Here is a 22404-nt window from a genome sequence, read left to right as displayed (position 1 = left end):
TCCAGGAGCTGCTGCAGGTGAAGAACTTACAAGACTAACATCTTGTTAGTTTAGACTAGCATCTCTAGGACTGTGCCTTACAATCTTATGAGAATACAGCTGTTAAAATGGAGAAAAAAAATCCACACACCAGTTTTGTTTTTTGTTTTTTTTTTTATAGCCGGGCTTTTCAGTTCTAGCTTTAGAAGCAACCAGAGCCTTTAAAAGCCACGAGTTTCCAAGAAAAAAAGATGTCGATATTTTGCTTCCTGAAAATTTGATCTTGAAGCCCCAGTTTTGCATTAGTAGCTCCATTTTGGGGGTTCCGTACTTTGGAATCTCTAATAATATGTTTAGTAAGAATGCATGTTACGAATGTGCTTTCTTTACGCAGTTAGGAATGGCAGACAGTAGAGTCAGGAGCCCGTAGGAATCTGGAGACTCCTGGTACTCTGTCTCTGGATAAACAGACGCATTTGCACCCCTAAATCACACTTCCTCGGCAGTTGTACACACACAGGACATTTCATGTGTGGTCTCACCCCAAGTCCCAGTGCTGGTTTGGTTTTCTGTTATTCTTACCGAGTGGAAAGACTCACACCGTGGGTGAGAGCTGGTGGCAGAGCCAGCACAGGGACCGGTCTAGACTGAGCTTGTCCCTAGCTGGGTTGTGGATGCTGGATCCAGCCCAGGACCTTGTTCATGTTACAGAAGCATTCTGCCAAGTGGACTGCATTTCCAGACCAGGAATGTCTGCGGACTAGCTTCTTCAGGCTGTTGGTGCCACCAAGGCCGAGAAGTGCCGGTTTGTTTGTTTGTTAGCGCTGGACCAGGCTGGCCTTGAACTCACAGAACTCTCCCTGCCTCTGCCTCTCAAGTGTTGGAATTGAAGGCGTGCGCCACCACCACATGAAATATTGATTTTTAGAATTTAATTCTTTTGTCCTCCAAGGCTGTTAGCGGAATTACCAGTTGATCTCCCTAAGCATTTTTTCTTCTCCTCTATACTCCTCAGGATGCATATTCCTTAGTGAAAGAAGCAAATTCACTCCAGGTTTTTTTTTTTTTTGTTTTGTTTTTTTTTTTCTGGGTCTCTTGTAGCCTAGGCCAGCTTTGAACTCTCTGATTTTGCTGTCTCCTCTAAATGCTTGGGACTAACTTTGTGCATTCTAGGCAAGCACTCTCAACTGAGTCCCATTCCCAGCCCTAATTCTATGTAGATCACTCAGTCTTGACTCTCAGCAGCAAAAGCCAGGCGGCAGACGTATCCTTAAGTGGAAGAGATGGCCCAGCAGTTAAAGAGCTTGCTTAGTAAGCCTGAGGACACGGTTTGGGTCCCCAAAACCCACTGTAAAGGCAGGGTGTGTAGCAAGACTTACAATTCCAAGAAAACGGACGGGGGGGGGGGGGGGGTTCTTAAAGCCACATGGCATAAGCTGCCCTCAAACTCACGATCCTCCATTTGCCTGCCTGTATGTGTGTGTACCATGTGTTTGTCTGGTGCTGGCTAAGGCCACCAGAAGGCCTCCAAGTCCCAGGAATTGGCTGTGAGCTGCCATGTGGGTACTGGGAACCAAGTCCTGGTCTTCTGCTAGAGCAGTCTATGCCCCTGACCACAGAGCAACCTCTCCAGCCCCTTAGTGACTGGTGACCATCATTTGTGAGGTAGAGAGGTAGCTAAGGTAGCTATAGCCTAACTTTTTGCTTCCAGAACTTTCTGCAAACTTAAAATTCCTTTAGAGAAAAGTTTTTTTCAGGGGTTCCGTGTGTAGTTGGCATGTTTGAGGCCTTGGGTTGAGTACCTTGCACCAATTATCTCCTCCCTCACCTCCAAATAAAACAAAACCCACAACACTTCTTAAAGATCCTGGAAGCTTCGTTTATATGGAGTTATAGGCATATTGAAATTAAGTGTACCTAGTGATTTGTTTAATGCGACAATAAATTGCTACCTGTTAACATAAATGGCGTTTTATTTTTTGGTTTTTCGGGGCAGGGTTTCTCTGTGTAGCCCTGGCTGTCCTGACACTCACTCTGTAGGCCAGGCTGGCCTCTGTTGTTGGTAGATTTTCTTTTATTCTAGCCCTATAAAGCACAGCGTCCGCTCTACGGTACTACGCCTGTCGTGTCGCCCCCTACGCCTGTCGCGCTCTACGTCTGTAGCGCCTGTGCCACTACAGGTCGGAACGCGAGCCGGGAACTATGCTGGAGACTTAAAAACACACGCACAGAGACAGGCAGAGAGAGGCAGGGACACGGGTCCTCCTTGATACAAGAGTGCCAACTTTGTTGTGCTCCAGGGAAGCTTATATAGGGACCCTTAACTGATAGCCACGCCCAGCTCTCGGGATCTTTCAGCTGCAGGCCTCACGTGAACCCACGCCCCTGCCATCAGGGTCTCGTGCTCAGAGCAGCTGCGGGCACAGGTGTTTTGCTCCGTTCACTCCAGCAGGCGAAGGGTCTGAGGAAGGCAAAGAAAGTCAAGGGGCCAGGGGTCTTTATCCCCCAACATCGCCCCACATTGGAACACCAAAATGTTGTTTGTTTTACTCTTTTGGCTTTTTTGGAGGTCCTGCCACCCAGCTCCCAAATAAATCACACACGGAGGCTTATTCTTACCTATAAATGCCCAGCCTTAGCTTGGCTTATTTCTAGTCAGCTTTTCTTAAATTATCCCCCTATCTTTTGCCTGTCTTTTGCCCTGCCTGTCTTTTCTCCTGCCTGGTTATTGGCCGTTCAGCTCTTTATTAGCCCATCAGGTGCTTCAGAGGCAAAGAGTCAAAGCTTCATAGAGTTAAACAAACACAACATAAAAGACGGCAGCATATCTTTGCATCATTAAAACGAATGTTCCACAGCATAAACAAATGTAACGCATCTTAAAATAATATTCTACAACAGGCCTCGAACTCAGATATCCTCCTGCCTCCTGAGTGTTGGGATTAAAGGTATGTGCCACCACCGTCCTGCCTGGCTTCTTTGGTTAGAAAATGTTTTTCCAAAATAAAAAAGTTTAGGATATCAGCATAGCTTCATATTTTGCGAGTTTCTATCTGTGCGTGTAGATGAATACAAGAGTTCTGGATTCTCCGGTTGCTTCTGCGTTTAGCCTACTGTAGTGCGGACGTCACGCAGCCTCTGGGAAATGCCACCATATGCCGAGGCTGGAGAGGGTGAAGGCAGCAGTCATAGTCTGCACATTGTGGGGCTAACATTTGTGCTCTGACAGCTCTGGGACAGAGTCCAGGGCTAAAGCCAAGCTGGTAGCAAGGCTGCCTTCTCCTCTTCTGGCTCAGGGAAGAATATATCCCTGCCCTTTTAGCTTCTGGAAGCTTCTGGTCTTCTATCCCACCCCTCCTCCACCTTTTGAGTTTGTGAGACAGGGTTTCTTTTTGTAGCCCTAGCTACAAGTCCTAGAAGTCTCTCTGTAAACCAGGATGACCTCGAACTCAGAAATCTGCCTGCCTCTGCCTCTGCCTCCTGAGTGCTGGGATCAAAGGTGTGAACCATCACCGCCCAGGAATTCTGGTGTTCTTTGTAGTCCTTTCCATTGTGAAAATCGGGAAAGGCTGACTCCAGCCAGGCTTCCATTTCCTCAAACGTGAAGTCTGTAATTACAGTAGAGCCCACCTGGGCAGCCAAGGATGCTCTTTGAAGTGCAGCCCTGCCTTCTCTCCTCTTTGAGTCACAGGGATCGCTGCGGGACGACTTAATTAGCTGTTGTTTTTCTGCTACAATTTGGCGTTAGGAGAAGTTTTCGAGGCAGGGCAGAAAGATGAAAACCCTTGGGCACGGAGAGTCCCTCAACTAAGGCGTTTGATGCCTTTTCCCAGCAGCGAAGCAATATAGTTCCAGCACGGCTTGAGACTTTTCACCTAGTCTCCAAACCTGCAGCTCTCTAGAGAACTTGCCAGGAATGGCATTGGCAGTAAGAACACCTCCCAAACCCTTAGCACAGTTGCACTGGCCCCTCACTTTTCCTACTCAGCTTCCGAGTCCACCCCAGGCTTCTCCAGAGCCACTTCAGTGCCAAAGATAAGGTTCCTCATATCAGCTGGGATATTTTCAAGCATACCATACCTGTTTGGCGGGTTTTCACGCAATGACTCTGGCTTTTTTTTTTTTTTTTCCATGACTGTCCGACTGCCTTAAAGGGCCAGGCTACCCACCGTGCAGTCGACTGGACAGGAAGGGGATGTTGCACATAGTGAGCATAAACTGTCTGTGCACTAAGGCTCCCAGAAAATGTTGCCGAATGTTGCAAAGACTTCTGTACTTCTACAGGCTCCTTCTGTGACTCTGCTTAGCACATGGCGCTGGCTGCTCACTCTGCCCCTCTTGGATCTGTGAGAGCTGAGCCTTAGGTCCATGGGCACCGCCCAGGAGCTACGATTATCTGCCCCAGCTCTGGCAGGTTGCCGGGCTGAGCTGTGGCACTGGCTGGTATGACCTCTCCGTCTATTGGAGCACCAAATGTATCCGACCTAGCTCCCAAATAATGTCAGAGGCTTCTTATTAATTATGAATGCTCGGCCTTAGCTTAGGCTTGTTCCCACCCACCTCTTAAAACTTAAATTAACCCATTTATATTAATCTACGTTCTGTCATATGGCTTGTTTCCTCTCTTCCGTACTGTACATCTGACCTGCTCTGCATCCCAGCACCTCATATTCTTCCCAGAGTTCCTTTCTCTCCCTGGAAGTCTTGCCTACCTCTCCTGCCTAGCTACTGGCCACTTAGCTCTTTATTAAACCAATCAGAAGGTGCCCGGACAGAGATATATCTTCACAGTGTACAAAAAGATCATCCCACAACAGAGTAGGAAAAAGAACGGATAGAAGTTTATAAAGAACTTACTGTGTTGGCATTTGTGTACACATAGTGGTTTGCTACCCTGACTCCGGCCCTGCTCCTTTATCTTGGTTGCTCTTGGGTCCCCTGCCGATTGGGAATTTCCCTCTTGGAATGCCCATGGCCCATGTTCATGGAGACCGTGATGGAGAGGTTCCTCCGTGTGTGACCTAGGAAAGGTACTACCGTTCAGGCCTTTTCTGTCTGCCCTGTACCCTAGCGACAAGCCTGCCATGTGTTTTCATCTTTGGGTATCTTTGGCTCTGTTTTCTTCTAAGAAGCTCTGCCCCTTGAAGCTAAGTATCTTTGCTCTTGAACAGTTAAGTTTAGTTTTTATTAAATGACTTACCTTAAGATTAAGTTGTCATCAAACCATTATATTTAATCTTATTTCAATGCAGTTGTATGTGGTTTTGTTTCTGGAACTTGAGGAAGTGTGATGGAGCAGTGGGAATTACCGATATTACAGAGTAATAAGGAACAATTTTAACTTTCAGTGGGAGTAGTATAAATGTCATGAGCATTAGCAGTTTTTTAGATGAGTAATTCTGTTTGTCATGGATTGCTTGTCCCTGGAGACGATGCAAAATCCTGGTGGAAAAGGAAAATTTTCTCTGTAGATTAATAGAATATTAGTAACGTCTGCATTGTCCCCCCTCCCATAGCCAGCCCTTTGTCCCTCCCTTGCCAGTGTGGTGTGCGCTGATTTCCTCCACCGACAACCCATGCTTTATAGCTAACAACTCTTGTCTCATTCCCTGTCTAGTGCTGACACACAGGAGCTCTGTAGGTGCTAAAAACCCTGTAAGGTTCGCAAGTCGGAAAACCAGGTTATAAAAAAAAACACTGCTTATTGGATGACCTCATTTGCAGAATGCTCCAGAGATGAGTGTAGAAATCTGACCGCAAAATTCAGCAGGGGCGGAGGGAGGGAGAGCTGCGGCCTCCGGGGTTGAGGGTCTGCTCCTTATCTCTTTGGACTTCCATGCTGGATACGGTTTCACCTCAGTAAAGCTATGAAGTGAAAGCAGAGCTCTAGAAAGGCTTCTGGCCTGGTTTGCTCGTTCTGAGGCAAGTACCCATGCCAAGAGGTGAGCGGGACCGTGAGTCAGGTGTCTTGCCTTGGACCAGCAACTGCAGCTGCTGGGGCTGCGGCGGTGGCCTGGAAGGAGCTGGAATTTGTGTGCGTGACCCTGTTTCTTATAAGGGCTGAGATGCACTAGCAGGGTTAGTGAAAGAAACAGCCCACCCTCTACAGTATGCTTGTTGGGCGATTTTTGTCTAGTTGTAATCTAACCGAAGTCTGGTAGTTTGAATGTAATTGCCCCACCCCCCACCCCATCACAAAGGGAGTGGTACTATTAAAGAGGAGGCATGACCGAAACAACAGGAACAAGAAGCCAAGAGATCGCATCTCACCCACAAGCACGAAGCAGAGAAAGAGACTGGAGGCCTTGACTCTCAAAACCCACCTTAGTGACTTACTTTCTCCAGCAAGTCCACGATCCTAAACCTCTTCAACTAGTGCCACCAACCGTGGACGAAGTATGCAAATATGCCAGCCTGTAGGGGGCGCTCCATTCAAGCCCGGCACACTGCCTACCACAGAATATGATGGGCCCTGAACTGCTAATCTTAACACCACCCCTGTGTCCCTCCTTTGTAGATGGGCATAGTAGCTAAAGCCCTGAAGTAAGTGCGGTCCATGGCCTTGACTTTACACAGTGGCTCCCACAGCGTGTTGAGCGTTTGTGACTACTGTCCACAAGGAGAACTTGGTCCTCTGGGCACTGTGGTAGTCCACGGAGAGCCAGGTGGTATATCGGGAAAGTAAGAGACTCCGTCTGCTTTTTGTAACTGGTAAAATTCACTAGGAGAAAAGGTTCTGTTTCTTCTGCAAGGCTTTTTGAGTTTATATATTCTTTTCCTGTCCCTCCTCCCCAGAAAGATCTTAAATCTGGCATATGACCAAAATAATAATAATAACAACAAAAAAGCATAGCTGAATAACTTTGTTTTATGTGTGGTGCTAAGGTCAAACCTCGATGCCAGGTAAACAGTGAGACAATGAGTTATCGTCTTGGCCCTTTAACATTTGAGACAGGCTCTTTCTCTGGAATTCTCCATCCAGTGCTGGAATTACAAACATGCAATACCATGCCTGGCATAACTAAATAATTTGTATAAACTTACTCATAAATAAAGTGAAATAACATTCCATCAAGAAAATGTCATCGCCATGTTCTGGGATTGTGGCTCCTGCTCATTTGAACTTGAGAGTTGTCCACTGGGCTCCAGCCCCCGTTTGGTCATGTCTTACTAACAACGTGCTTTGGGCTCCTGAGCTCACTGTCTGAGACGAGCCTGTCTCCCCAGTTTGTGCCTTATTAGAATCACTGTAACAATATCTTCACATGTGCATCTTTATCCACATCTCTGAGGATTTCCCTAGCAGAGATTTCCTGGAAAGTGAGAGTGCAGGTCAAAGGGCACGGCGTTCTTGGTGCTGATGGTTGGCTTTCTGCCAGAGAGTTCGCCAGGCACCAATTTCTGTGCTGAAACTGCCTGGAGCCAGTCCCTAGTCCCCAGCACCAACACCAGCACCGTCTCTGCCTCCTTTGTTACCGAAAGCAGAGTACGTCCAGACAGCACTAGGAATAAGAGCATCCTAGACCAGTGGTTCTCAACCTTCCCAATGCTGCAACCCTTTAATGCAGTTCCTCATGTTGTGGTGACCCCAACCATAGAATTATTTCCGCTGTTATTTCATAACTGTACTTTTGCTACTGTTATGAATCATAACGTAAATATCTGATATACAGGATATCTGAAATGCGACCCCTGGGAAATGGTTATTTGACTTCCCAAAGGGGTTGCAGCCCACAGATTGAGAACCACTGCCCTAGATGAGAGGAAAATGATGTCTTATTTTTATTATTTTTTTTTTTTGCTAAGGACTACCTGCTTACTGTTGAAAAACATGTATGTGAGCCAACACAGTAGACCATGTGCGTGTGCCCGTCAGAGAGCGCAGTTGTTAACTGTGCCCAGATGTTTTCATTTACCTTTTTAAAGATGGGGTGGCTGAACACTTGTCGATTAGCTGTTTAACGTCTTTTCTGGGGATTTTAAACTTTATTAAGGACATTTCTGTTTGATTTTTTTTTCCTAATATGCCTCTAGTTTGTAAATCTGTCGATCCTTTGCTTTTCAACACACTCTTTGGATTTTAAAAAAATTGATACTTGGAAGGTTATGTGCTTTTCATAAATTTTCTACCTTTTAATATTTAAAATGTTTTTTTAAAACTCTGTTTCACATGGCGTATGGTTTGCTACATTCTGTGTGAGAACAACTTTCTCAACATTCTCTCCATGTAGCACGCATAGAAAGGCAGACTTTGAGCTGGAGAGATGGCGCAGAGGTTCAGAGCCCTGGCTGCTCTTGCAGAGGACCTGGGTTCAGTTCCCAGCCCGGTCGTCTATAATGAGATCTGGTATGGCGTGCAGGCATACAATATATATATTAAAAAAAAGAAAGGCAGACTTTGACACGGTCTTAACAGTGTGTGGTGGGGCCGCGCGCACCCAGCCCGCTGGTGTGGGTGTGGGAGGGAAGTTTAAGGTTGGAGAGGTGGGGATACCTTTAATGCAGAGCTAAAGTTTAGGCACTTAAGGCAGTAAGAACTTTGAGCAGCCGAATATCCTTGAAAAGCAATTAAAAACTTCAGCTGACTTAGTTTAAGCAAAAAAAAAAAATATTTTTGAGAAGAAGCTGAGTTACAGTGCTTTCCATGTGCACGAAATTCCTGGCGCCACAAAGATAAAATGAACTAAGAGAAGACATTTTGTGGGCTGTGTCATGAAAATGTCACAAGGCTGTGGTCCGGGCACCGAAGTGATGCCACTGGGTGCTCCCCCCGCCCCCCGCTTCTTACCTTGACAGCTCCTTGGTAGGGATCCCTTGCTCCTCCAGATTTATGTTTCCTCAGGCCAGACTTGGAAGAAAAAAACAAAACCAAAACAAAACAATGGTTCTTCTTTGAAATTACTGAGCAGACCCAGAAATGCCCCTGCCTGGCAGGGGAAAATACAAGACAGTGGTCAGGGGATGTCCTGTACCTACTCCGAGCTCCTCACTGTGTTGGGCCGCTCCTGTATGTTCCCCCTGGAGTCCGGAACCAGAGCGACCTCACATGCCCTGTGTGCTCAGTGCGTCTGGAGGTCCTGGTCAGCTGTTCTTATGGACATCTCTTCTAGTGTTCATTTCTCATCGATGCCGAGCCCGTAGGTCAGCCCACTCCCGTGTGGTGGCTTGGCCTTCCAGCTTCTGTGTCTTGAGGCATTGCTGTCACATCTGCCACAGGCTGCATTGGAAGTGATGGGTACCACTTGTGCCTCCTCAGGAACTGGTGGGCAGAGCTGGCCAGAACCAGGAATGGAAGAGAAAGGGAGGAAATTAGTACTCTGTCCCCCCCCCCCCGCCCCAGTGCTTGGAAAGAGGGCCCAACTGGACAGGCGCAGGTTGGAGAAGGTGAAACCACACTGGCTGAGCACAAAGAGCCGGAGCCCACAGCATTGCTTAGCCTGGCTGCCACAGGACCCTCATTTGTCAGCTCCCCTTTCTAGCACATTCCTGCTTGGTCCCCGGGACACTGCCAGGAGGAAGTAACTTGCTTGTTTCTCTCTCTCCCTCTCTCGCTTACTCCCGTTATATGTACTTGAGACATGTTTGACACATGTATGTGTGTGCTTGCCCGAGGAGACCCGAGGTCAGCATCCAGAGATCCTCCTTGATCCCTTTCGGCCTTAAATGTTGAGGCAGCGTCTCTCCCTGAACCCAGAACATGTTGGTCCAGATAGACTAGCCATGACTTTTCAGGATCCACTTCTCTTTCTGTCTGCGCGCCATGCTGGGGTTTCAAATACCCACACCGTCGCTTCCAGCTTTTTACATGAGTACCAGGGAGTCAGGCTTCCTGCTGGCATGGCAGGTACTTTGACTGACTGGGGCATTTCCCCAATACCCACTTGGTTGACCTTTACGACTCTCTCGGCCCCACCCAATGGCTGAGTGACAGTCACCGCGCCTTTCAGATATGTGAGGAAATCCCTTGATACAACCCTGGCCACAGTAGATTTCTACTTGACACACGCTCCACATCTACTCAGAGACAGCAATAGCTTTGCCTGACTGGACGCCTTTTATTAATGGAGAGTCATTTAGCATTTGTGCATAGAAAGGGGGGCAAGCAAGGTTGGCTAAAGTTGACTTCCCCAGCTCAGATCTTTACGGAGTTTAAAACAGTTGCTTGAATAGAGGGAAGATATTGGACTTTCCTAAATTTTGCCTTCGTCCATTTTCTTTTCCTGTCAGCAGTAAAGATAGAATTTAGTCAAGGAATGCTATTCTGAGGGGGTCTTTAAAAAGCAAGTCAAGCCGGGCCATGGTGGTGCATGTCTCTAATTCTAGCACTTGGGAGGCAGAGGCAGGCGGATCTCTGTTGAGTCTGAGGCCAGCCTGGTCTACAAGAGCTAGTTCCAGGACAGGCTCCAAAGCTACAGAGAAACCCTGTCTCGAAAAACAGATACAAAAGCAAATCAGGAGAACGGCGACACCGTATGGAAGTTTGTCAGTGCACCATGGACTGCAGTGGACTGGAGATGGCACTTGTGCTGCTGAGCCCCGGGGCCTGAGGTAGATTCCGGGGGGCCACTGGCGGAAGAAGGGAACCAACCGCACTAGTCACTCTCTGACCTCCACGCGGGCGCTGCTGGGTAAACGTAACAACAAGGAAAAGGAGAGGGGAGGAGATCATGGGCATGGCACCTTGGGTGAACCCGAGGGCATTATGTAAAGGACAGATGCTGAGGACCCAGGCAGACTCTTGGTGACATGGTGGGGTGGTGCTGGGGGTAGGGGTGGGCTGTGACCCAGTGAGTGTAGTGTTTCTTATTGCCAGAAAGAGCTCTGAAGCTGGATGGCCGTGATGGGAACCCAGGAGTGAACGTACTTAAAGCTACCCAACCACACTTAATAATTAGGATATAAATTTTGTTTGAGTGCTATTTTACCATAATACAGCAAGAAACCACAAGCCCAAATCAAAACAGAATGCCTGTAACAACAAAAATTTCTTCCTCCTTCCCCTCCTCCTCGTTCCTTCTTCCTTCTTTCTTCTTTGAGGGTTCCTCCACTGTGTAGTTCAGGCTACCTCAGCTCCCGGAGCGTTGGTATTGCCATCAGCTGTTTCCCACTGCTTTGTGGAAATGATTAGCAGATAGAGAACCAGAAGCCACCTAGTGTGCTGGGGCCTCTGAATATCCCACATTGTCTGCTGGGGGACACAGCTTCCAGCTCATGGTGGCTCGTGGAGCTGCCCGCCGGCTTCAGAGCTGTCTCTCCACTCCCCAGCACCGGTTGTTCATCTTGCTGTTCTCTTGTGTGTAAAAGGAATTCACTTCCTAAATCCACACCAGCTCCTGTTATTATTTATTTTGTTTGTTTTTTGTTTTAGGTTTTTTTGAGACAAAGTTTCTCTGTGTAACAGCCCTAGAACTCACCCTATAGACCAACCAGGCTGGCCTCAAACTCACAGAGATCCGCCTGCCTCTGCCTCAGGAGCGCTGGGACTAAAGGCGTGCACCACCATCATCTGGCTTGTGTTTCTACTTTTGCAGAGTTAGTTCCATGACTAGGAGGGCCATTGTATTCGTGACATCACGTTTTTGGTGACATAAAGAGGACCTGAGATCCCTTTAGGTTTCTGACGCTTGCCTTGTGCCTGTGTTGAAGACAGCATATGCCACAGCCAGGTGTTGAGTGGCGGCACTTGCGTGGTGTCCAGCCCTGGGGAGCCTTGGGCAGCTCTCTTCCGAGCTGACCTGTGGGGATTTCCCCCTGCACTAGGGCACCATTTCAGGTTGTGAAAAGCGGATGGGCTTCCTTGCCAGGGCTTTTTATAAATACAAATTAAAAAAATTTAATTTGATTAAAGCCGGCTGTTGGAGCCTCCCACTCAAAGGTCATTTGTGAAAGGGGAGCTTTCGGTTCCTTCATAAGCAAACCTGCTTTACCTACGTCATCTGGATGAGCCTGTCACACTCAGAAAATAGCAGCGCCTGGAGTGGCCCTGGTCACATAGCAGGATCTTTGGTATTAGACGCTGCCCTCCAGGCGGGGGAGTGCTTGTGATCTGTCGCCTCCTGTTTTCTTCAAAGGCCACTTTATTTGCTCTCCTCAGACCGGGGCCACATTTGTGAATGAAAGAGCCACCTCTATCACCCTGAAACCCAAGGCAGTTGCCTTGTTGGTTTTGATGAGGGTCACTAATGAAAATGTGTTGTTTGTGGGGGAAATCACGTGTGAAATGCAGCGTGAGCAAAATCTGCATTCATCGTCACTGGCCTGGAGACGGTGGGGTGTAAAGACTTGGGGGTTACCATCTGGCACTGTTCGCTGGTCTGTGAGGTGTTTCTAACTTCTGCTGGGTTTCCCAAGGGGTCTAGCTCCCTGGGCTGTAGCTGGGATTCTGCCCTAGTGGGGGGTCTGACTGGAGCCATTGCCAGGTAAGGTGAGCGCCTCTTGACCACCTGGGTGGCTCCGGTAGCTACTGTGCTGCTGTTTGTAGAAAGAATAGTGGGTGGGCTCCACTTTATTTAGTTATGTTTTCGTTTTTAAAAATATTGACTTTGGGGGGCTGGCAGGAGCAGACACACCCCTGCAGAGTCAGAGATAACTCGTAGGAGTAAGTTCTCTCCTCTGCCACTTGGGTTTCAGGGACCACACGCAAGTCTTCAGGGCTCTGGCAAGGCTTCCTATCTGCTGAGCCACCTGGCCAGTCCTCCTGTTTATTTTAGAAGAACATGCACCGTCACCATTGCAGCCGGATCCCCGTGATCTGGGGGCAGGGAGTTAAAAACCCAGATTCTGGAGCCAGACTTCTCAGGTTAAATACTGTCTTATTGTTGGGTGGTTGTGTGCCCTTCAGGAAACTATGGGTTCTCTGTACCTCGATCATAGCCATGTAAAAGGGAGATGATGCATATGCCCGCCACGGGATAGCTAAAAGGGTTAAATGGAGCAAGTCTTTGCGGTTGCATACAGGACATGCCGACAAGCGCTTACTAACTACTGGCTGCCGGCTGTGGCGCAGTGCTGTGCGCTCATGATCCCAGCTGTTTCGGAGGCCCCAGCTGGAGGACCACTTGAGCCTGGGGCTTTGGGACCAGCCTGTGTGATGTAGTGAGTCAACAGCTGTTATGATAGACTTGTCCTGAGTCATGGAATCCAGACAGGCTGAATTTGGTGTGATCGTGTGGTGGTTTTTGCCCTCAGCTCCAGAGAGACGCTGCCCCCAGCGCTTGGTGCCCTGTGAGCTGGTTCAAGCAGAGTCTGACCCTAAGATGGTAGAAGGTGGAAGAATACAATCGCATATCCTCTTAGCAGTATAGGACGATCTGTGCTTGTCCCAAGGTTAGTTCTGGAGGCCCCTGTCCAGTAACTGCTAGTACTGGCTACCTGGATCAGTGTGTGTCCTTTCTGTCTAACACACTGCAGTGTCTGGTCCGCAGTGCCCCTGAAGATCCCTCAGGGAGCCCCAGAGCCCGAGATCTCACTGGTCGGTTGATTTCCCCAGCGCCATCAGACCACAGAGCTATTGCCTGCTGCACCGCAGCAGCGCCTCAGTACATCTGATGACCTTGAGATGCTTGAGATGTGTTCTGTCTCCTGTCATTTGGGGTGGGAATGAAAGCAATCACATTCTCCATTACACGCTGTGAAAGGCACCGACATGGCCGCAGGATGCCGTCTTCAGACTTCTGTGGTGTCTGGAAATGAGGTCATGAGGGTGGATGCTCTGTGTGGACATGGCTTTTGGCATTATCGACTGCCGTTCTCCTGCCTTCTGAATCTACTCTTGTTAACAATCCTGGGTGGTAGTGATCCAGGGCTAAAGGTGAATTATGTTCTAGGGGCATAAAAATAGGAAAGTATCCCGACATAATGCAGAAATAAAGTCACTGACATTCTCTCCTTCATCTTAAGATTATTTTTTTTTCCGTGCTGGGGACCAAATGGCCTTGTGCATGTGGAGCAAACACTCTGCCGCTGGTCCACAGCCCCGGCCTCGCAGCTTGGACTGTGGTAAGGGTCTGTTTGAACTCGACATTGTAAGGTAGAAAGAACCTTTGAAATCCCTTCAGGGAAGAGTAAAAGAGATGTAATAGCAGCCCCTCAGATGGAGAGACCTTCCACAGAAAGACTGCAGAACTGCTTTTGTGTCCAGTGGACCCTGAGGGTATGTGGGGTGATCCCACCTCTGATAAGCCAGCTGAAGAAAGTCACGTGCTCACCACAAAGGTGTTATTATTAATGGGAAAAAATTAAATGAGTCAGGTGTTGGGTCGGTTATGGCATACCCATGTAATGCGTATATTGAGGTTTTATGTAGCAGCATAAGGTCATATTCTCAGTGTGTGCAATACTGTGAGCTTGTGGTTGAATATGAACTATGGAGACTGCCATACAGGCTTGTGTGTGCAGCAAGGTCAGCCTTATAGGATATAGATGGAAAAACACTGGTAGCCAATACATGGAATGCTAGTTTTCTTTTCTCTCTCCTCTCTCTCCTCTCTCTCTCTCTCTCTCTCTCTCTCTCTCTCTCTCTCTCTCTCTCTGTTTCTCCCTCCCTCCCTTCTTCCCCCCTCTGATAGTGAGATGTATTTAAATTCCATGATGTATACTTATACAATCTGTAACCAGCATACATTAAAAAAAAAAAGCCAATCTCTTGGGACATTAAAGCACATGCTCTTTCTCAGTCACAGTTACATTGAGATGTGGATGTTGCTACCTCTGAGCTCAATGAACACTCCCAGAACCCCCACCCATGGCTTTTGGCATATTCATAAAAGGCCTTCTGCCATGGCCATTATCACAATCAAATTGAGAATATTTTCACCACTGGAAAGACATTCTGCACCCAGCAACAGTCACTTTCTCACCTACGTCACACAGCCACCAAGCTGCCCTCTGTGCCCACGACCTACCTTTCCCTGCTCCTTCTCCCCTTCTCTGAAGCGCTCTCCTGGTGAGCTGTGTCCCCGGCCTTGGATCTGCCTGTTCTGGACATCACATGAGTGTGTAAACTGCCCCTTTGGTTTAGAAGCCCTTCGGCTCTTACCTCTGCCGTGAGATGATGGTTTCTGTTTTGCTTCTAGAACTGGTTCCTTCCATCATGAACAACTTGCTGAACCCAGATGCCATTTTCTCCAACAACGAGATGAGCCTCTCGGACATCGAGATTTACGGCTTTGATTATGATTACACCCTGGTGTTCTACTCCAAGCACCTCCACACGCTCATCTTCAACGCCGCAAGGGACCTGCTCATCAATGAACACAGGGTAAGGGCACAGAGACCTTCCTGTCCTCTTTCCCTTTGACCCCTTCGACGTCTGACAAGTAAACAACCCCGTGCGGTCACGCCAAGGCCCTGCACTTGTTCAGAAGTCCTGTGGTGAGTGGCTGCAGGGGAATGGGCAGTTTCTGGTCCATTCCAGTTTCCAAGTGACTCTTACTTCTCTAGAACCTGGCTATACATATGTGTGTACATGTGTGTGTGTGCATGCATGCATGAGTGCTCATGAGTGTGCAAGCGCATGGATGTGTGCAAGTGTGCGTACAGGTGGGAGTCAGAACAGCCTTGTGTGTCTTCCTCAGGAGTGTTGCCCATCTCTCTTAAGACGGCCTCTGATTGGCCAGGAGCTCACCAATTAGGCTAGACTGTCAGTCAGCAAGCTCCACCCCTCCAGTTCTGGAATCAGGAGCATGCCCTTTAAACCCCTATACGACTCCAGAAATGTGGCTGTGACCTCGCCCGTCTCCCCAGGGCTTTGCTGTGATTTGGGAGCTCCCTGTGTGCTGAGCGTTCTGTCCTTGGTGGTGGTCACTGTTGAGCTCTTCTGCCCATACGTTCCCTCCCCCACCATCCGTTTCTCCTCCATCCCCCCGTGCTTCATCTCTGCCATTTATGAGCCACGGCCCGCTGGGGATGCAGGAAGGGTAATGGGGGTGACATGGACATTGTTCCAGAGGGAGTCAGGGACTGGGATGGTCAGTGGTGGAGCCATCTGGTAGACCTCCTGAGGACACCAGAGCAGAGGTTTAAAGAGGCACAGCCAATAGTGGGAGTAGCTTTTTCAGGGAGCCCTGGGGGAAACAACCAAAGGGGTGTGATTTCGGTCTGGTTGGCCAGCAGAGGTGGCCTGGGGTGCAGTGAGTAACCTGGAAACTGAGGTTGTAAAATCTGCAGTTTGCCCCCTCTCAGATGTGACAAAGTATGATCAGTGTGGAGAAACCACCCCCCAGGTACTAGATCGGAGGGGCCAAAGTCCCCTTTGTCTAGGTCCTGGCGTTGGGCACAGTCTCTCTGTACTTTTGTTTCTCAGTGGATTTACGCAGTTATGCTGTCCTGGTCCATGGTGTAGAAAGGGCAAAAATGCCCTAGTCTTGTCGCTAAGCCCAAGCTGGAACTTTCTTCTGTTTTTACACTTTTTGTCATCCACATTTCTTCGTCTGTTCTCCTCCAAGGGGAACAGGCCCTGAGTAACCAGGTAGCTCTGCCCCACCTTCCACCTGCCACTGTCCCTCAGCAGGCACCAGGGGATGGCTCCGCATGGTGCTGCCTTTGTGCTGCCCAGCTGTGGTGTGCTCCGAGCTCGCTGTCGCCTGGTACACGGGATCCTGTCCTAACTTCCTGTTGGTACTGTCCCCCACTTCTGGCCAAACGCTGAGAGCTCGTGGTCTCCAGACGAATGCTTGGTAGCCTCCTCCTTGGTCCAGGTCCATCTATCCACTGCATCTCTGTACTTGGCTTCCTGTAGAAAACAGGTTTAAGAACAGCACCCTCCCGCGGGGTTTTGCTGTGGTCACTAAGTGTGAGCTGTGTTACAGATGTTTGGTGTCTATAAGACACCCAGCATGAACTAGGGCCAGTGTCGTTGTTTCTCTCCACAGCCTGCCTGTTTCTGTTCTCTGCCTTAGAGACCACAGGGGCAGGACGCACAATAGATCTGTCCAGTTGGGAACATCCTCTCTACCTCTCCATGTTGCCCTTCGGAGCTCTTGTGCATTTCTGCCTTGGGGTTTTTGTTGTGGTTAGCCGTTCAGAGAGCTGCTGTGCTGTTAGCCACAGAAGTGGAACACAGCCAGGCTCCAGGGCAGTAGGGATTACCCATGGGTACCCAAGCGCCCATGAGGGATGTCACCAGGCTGTCCTGTACAGGGCAACTTTGGACTTTATCAGGATGCTCACGTTCTTCCTGAAGCCATCGTCCTGCGGGGGCTTTTCTGTCTGTCTTCAAGGCCATCAACTATTCTGTTACTATGGAAATGTGGTGTCTAGCCAGCTTGTTGGGCTTCTGAGTTGGTAGCTGCTGCTGTAACAGGGGAGCGGTAAAGCTTCTAGGAGAGGGGCGGTCCTGGTTGGTTTTTTATCACCTTGACACAGCTAGAGTTATCAGGGAAGAGGAAACTCGTTAGAGAGAAAGCCTCTATGAGATTGCCTGTGGCAAAGTCTGTAGGGCTTTTCTTGATTTTTGGTTGATGCTGGAGGGCCCAGCTTATCGATTTGAGTTCTACCTCTGGGCATGTGGTCCTGGGTGCTATAACAAAACAGGCTGAGCAAGCTATGGGGAGCAAGCCAGTAAGCAGCACTCTCACGGCCTTTGCTCTGTTTCGGCCTTGAGCTCCTGCCCTGACTTCCCTCAGCAATGGAGCACGGACTGAGAGTTACAAGAACCCTTTCCTCTCCACGTTGCTTTTGGTCATGGTGTTTTATGTAGCAAGAAAAAAACCCCAACTAAGACAGGGTGCTGGGCTGATTCAGAATAGATTAAGTCGGTTAGGGTAGACCTAGAGGTGACACAGATCCAGGTCCCAATGCTGGCTCAGCCACTGTGCTGTTTCCTGACCCTGAGTACATCTTCCTGACCCCGCCCCAGGCTGGCGGAGGCTCAGAGGCTCTGCAGTTTTGGCCTTCAGTCACTGAGCAGAGCCATGTCCCCGTGGCTGCGTTAGTGTGGGCTTTGGTGAATATCTCAATAAATACGCGAACTGTACATGGTGTTCAGAAGAGAAATATCAGGTTGGGGATTTCTTGGCAGGCGCACAGGTGTAAGATAAATGAGCCCAAATGTGACATTCAAGTCACTGCTGGTGCAGGCTGACTTGAAACTTGCCATGCGCCTTCAGGCAGGTGGTGCCTGGCGGTTCCAGGAAGCCGGCAGCCGTGTGGCTTGGCAGGCTCCCTGGGGTGATGCTTGTCCTGCTTTTATATCTGCAAAATGGACGCGGCAGCACCTACAGGCAGAAGCTGGCAGAAGGGTGCTCTCAGGTCTGGGTCGAGGGGAGAAGGTACCTGGATTCTCATGCGGTGTAGAGGAGGGACTGGCATTTTTGTATAACGTGAGCAAGAGTATGCAGTTAAAGAAGAGCAGAGACCAGGCTGTCTGTCTCCAACGGCTTCGTGTGTTCTCAGAACAGTACAAGTGGATGGGGCCACAGGCTGAGAAAGTCCCCTGGGACAGCAGCTGTGGGGTTCCGCAGCCAGCACAGTCGGGTGAGAACAGTAGCAATAGTCAGTTGTATGGAGGCTTCCCCCAAAGACCTCATTTGGATGCCAAGGTCATGGTGACGTGAAGTTGATAGAAATAAGGAAGGGGGGGTTTATTTCGACTTACAGTTTGAGGGCCCAGTCCATTGTGGCAGAGAAACCTTGAAGGAGGACCGAGAGGACTTGTTTAATATTAATTAGAAATGCTCGGTCGATAGCTCAGGCTTGTTACTAGCTAACTCTTACACTTAAATTAACCCGTATTTCTTATCTATGCTTTGCCACGTGGCTTGGTACCTTTTCTCAGTACGGCATGCCCATCTGTGTCTGCTCGCCACTCCAGACTCCGCCCTCCTTCCTACCAGCGTCCTCCTAGTCTGGCTCTCCTGCCTGACCTTATCCTATTCTTTATTAAACCAATCACAGCGACATTTATTCACACAGTGTAAAGGACTGTTCCACGTGCCCAGTTCACTTAATCTTCATATAGCACTGTGGATGGTGCTGCCCTTATCTAGGATGGTCTCAGCTCCTTGTGAGCCCAATCTAGAAGTCCCTTGGATGTGCCCAGAGGTTTGTCTCCGTGAAGATACCAGATCCTGTGAGGCTGACAGTTAGGATTGGCCTTGCAGGGCTCCACGTGATGGTGTGCAAGTGGGATCAAGGGTCTGATCTCAACCTGGACCAATGGAGCCCAGGGCAGGATGGAGAAAGAGAGGGCCAAGCTGGCCTATCCCTATGGGTATCACTTTCTCACCAAAGTATTAACGACTCCCAGGCCATCGTACAGGGCCGATCTGTGCCGTCCTGAACTTACTCCCCTGTTCTCCTTTCCTGTTTTATTTTAAGCCAGGGGCTGAGGTAGCCCAAGCTAGTCTTGAACTCCGTGTGTAGCTGAGAATAACTTTGAACTCCTGACCCTTCTGCCCCACTTCCTAAGTGCTTCGATCCCAGGACTGTATCCCCACGCGTGCCTTCCTCTTTCATATTTCACTCATCATGTGTCCTCTGTCCCCTCAGTACCCCGCGGAGATCAGGAAGTACGAGTACGACCCAAACTTCGCCATCCGTGGGCTCCATTACGACGTCCAGCGGGTGAGTCTGATGATCTCCTGGTTTTCTGCAGTTTTACGGTGTTGGAAGCAAAGAGCTGCTTAATAAAACCCCTAGTGCTTTCCGTGGTAGATGGGTGGGAATGCAGTTCTTCGGGGCTGCAGGATGAAATTATTGAAATATGTTTGGTGGAGGCAATCAGAAGAGGGAGGCATTAGGAAGGCATGTGTCTCAGGCGCCGTGGGGAGTGCGGGTTAATGCTGGCAGGGGGCAGCTGCCATGCTTTATTCCTTTCTCTTTTCTCATGGCCGGTTCCTTCAAATGCGCCTCGGTTAATACGCAAGGCTCTTAGAAACCATGCATGCAGTGTTTCTCTACCTCTGAGTCCCCACCCCTTTGGGGGTTGACAACCCTTTCCCAGGGATCTCCTGGGACCACAGGAAAACACAGATATCTACATCACAACTCATAACAGTAGCAAAATTACAGTTACGAAGTAACAACGAAAATAAATTTATGGTTGGTGGCCTCCACAACGTGAAGAACTGTTTCAAAGGTTGAGAACCCTCCTAATGCTCGAGTTAGGGAAACGCAATGCTGATAGGATTTATAACGGCCCTTGCTCTGTTCATCTTGTATGCAAATTGTTGTTCACACGTGTGCACATGTTTGTTTTTAAAGGCAGTGTTGATGAAGATCGATGCTTTTCATTACATCCAGATGGGAACCGTCTACAGGTAAGAGGAAGTGGCCTCTCGCTCCCAGGTGTAACCCAGGGGCTTTGCACTTCAGGCTCTGTTCACTGACCAGGGATGAGGGAAGGGGCCGCGAGTAACTTGTTCAGGAATACAGGCCGAGGCCTGGCTCGTGTTTGTCTGTAGGGACGCCCTCAGGAGCTGAGGGTGGGTGAGAAGCCACACGGGTGTGGGTGGCGGAGCATCTCATTCTCTCTGTGACCATTAGGGAAGCCCAATATTGGCTCTTTTTCTTCTTTTTTTTAGAACTCATAGAAGCACTTTGTTAGGTAGAAGAAATCTCTGACTTAAAATGAAGGGTTTTGGCTGTCAATGTTTTCTTATTGGGGAGGGGTTCAGGGAGTGGTCGGTCTGGTCTTAGTGTGTGTCTTATTCTTTGAGAGGCACGCGTGCTATAGTTTAGACTGTTGTCTCATAAACTCTGCCAGAGTAAAGAAGGCCTGCAGGTAGACTGGAGCACCAGCGAAGGCGCCAGGGCCAGCAGCAGCCCTGTCCCCCTCCGCCCCAGCACTGTGGGCTCTTCAGAACTGTAGGTCCTTCAGTGTGTGTGTGTATCCACGCTTGTGCATAGAATTCCTAGACAGCGTGGCCATGCTTGTTGATTTGTTAGATATGGTCACTGCCCTGCTGTGGCAGGTGAGGGTTTGGCTTTCGGGCACTCTGTCCCTGTCTGCTCTGGTCATGGTCTCCTGCCCTCATTGGACCTCAGTTGTTACAGGAGTCTTCCTTGTGTGGCTTCACAGGCAGAAACATGTACCTCAGTTTCCTTCTTTGTTCAGGGTTTGCTTTTTTTCCCTTAAACTTAGTAACGTTGAGCCTACCCTGGTACTCATTCTGTAGCCCAGGCTGGCCTTGAACTCACAGAGACCCACCTGACTCTGCCTCTGGAGCGTTGGGATTAAAGGCGCGCGCCACCGCTGCCTGGCTTATTTGCTTCATTTTGACCCAGATACCTCTGCTTTTTCAAAACGTCATGTGCCAAACACGGTTATTTTCCAATAATTCATTTTTTTTTCTTGTTTAAAAAATGGACTCTGCCCTCTTGTTCTTCCCCAGTGTGGCTGCTTGTCTCGGGACAGGCTTTGTGAGGGGACAACTCTGTGGAGCTGGTCCCGGGGTTCAGACCCAGAGCAGCCATCCCAGAAGCCACCAGTGCTCTGAAAATCCTCACCAGATCGTCCCTTTTGTCCCCACATCTGTACGTCCTTCCTGGCCTCACGCACAGCGTCCCCTCACTCCTGGCCCTCACGGGCGTTCCCCAAAGTTGTTCGCCCGCACAGATATCACTCTCAACAGCCCCCATCTCGGACCCCGAGGGCTGCCTGTGCTCGTAGACTGCCCGAGGCTGCGTCTACACAGGTTCTTAAGTGCCTGGATTTAAGACTCTTAGTCGCAAGTAACTGAAAACCAACACAGATGCGTTACTGTGTTCTCAACCAGCATCAGCTTGCATCCCGCAGCCTCAGGTCAGGTAGTGTAGCTGGTTGTGAAGAGTGGAGGAGCTTCCTGTCCTCCACACAGGGTGGGCCCTGTGCCCGATGTGACCTCGGGTGACGGGAGTGGGTGAGCTGGGTGAAAACAGCAGGAAGTCCCTGCTCTGCTTTCCCCAGGACGGCGGCGGCGTTGGCCGGCCTCATGCTCCTCTCCCCACTCCTTGGCTTCCCATTCCTGCCCGCACCCACGGCCCGCTGCTGCCTGTCCTGTTTCCCCCTCCCAGCCTGAAGTGGTCCTGTTCTTTCCTTGCTCCTTCCCAGGCCCTTCCCATCCCGTCCTGACCCCCACCCATCCACTCCTGTTATCCCCTTTGTTTGTGTGTCCCCGGCCTTGGTGTCAGGGCTCAGCAGGGGGAACCAGGTGGGGTGTTTAAGAAGGGGCCCTCGGGTGCAAGTTCCAGCACACTCTCCGCCACCAGAGCAGAGTGAGTCGTGAGTCTCCAGGCTGCGGTGTCGTGTGCCTGTCTCGGGGGTCACACTGACTTTCCCACGTGAACCCCAGCTCTGCTGCCCTACCTCATGGGTCTCAGCAAGGCTCTGGGAGCCTTGGTGTCTCTGTAAACTGGCCAGCCCCAGAGCCTGTAGTATAGCTGGTTGTGAAGTGTGCTAGGAGTGCACCAGGACAAGCAGGCAGGCGCCGCACCTCCGTCCCTCAA

At 49.6% G+C, this 22404-nt stretch overlaps 1 protein-coding gene across 1 annotated transcript in view; it reads left to right on the top strand.

Annotated features, from left to right (window-relative positions):
- The window catches only part of Nt5dc3 (5'-nucleotidase domain containing 3), a 43110-nt gene that overhangs the window by 4071 nt on the left and 16635 nt on the right, over positions 1-22404 (top strand). The window contains exons 2-4 of the mRNA XM_005358222.3: positions 15054-15238; positions 19468-19542; positions 20182-20237. Coding sequence (XP_005358279.1) covers positions 15054-15238; positions 19468-19542; positions 20182-20237 — 316 coding nt within the window. The remainder of the gene's footprint in view (positions 1-15053; positions 15239-19467; positions 19543-20181; positions 20238-22404) is intronic.

This window comes from Microtus ochrogaster, chromosome 24 (genome assembly GCF_000317375.1).
Source record: "Microtus ochrogaster isolate Prairie Vole_2 chromosome 24, MicOch1.0, whole genome shotgun sequence".
Taxonomy (NCBI): domain Eukaryota; kingdom Metazoa; phylum Chordata; class Mammalia; order Rodentia; family Cricetidae; genus Microtus; species Microtus ochrogaster.
Note: the sequence above shows the minus strand (reverse complement) of the source record. Positions and strands in the feature narration are given on the sequence as shown.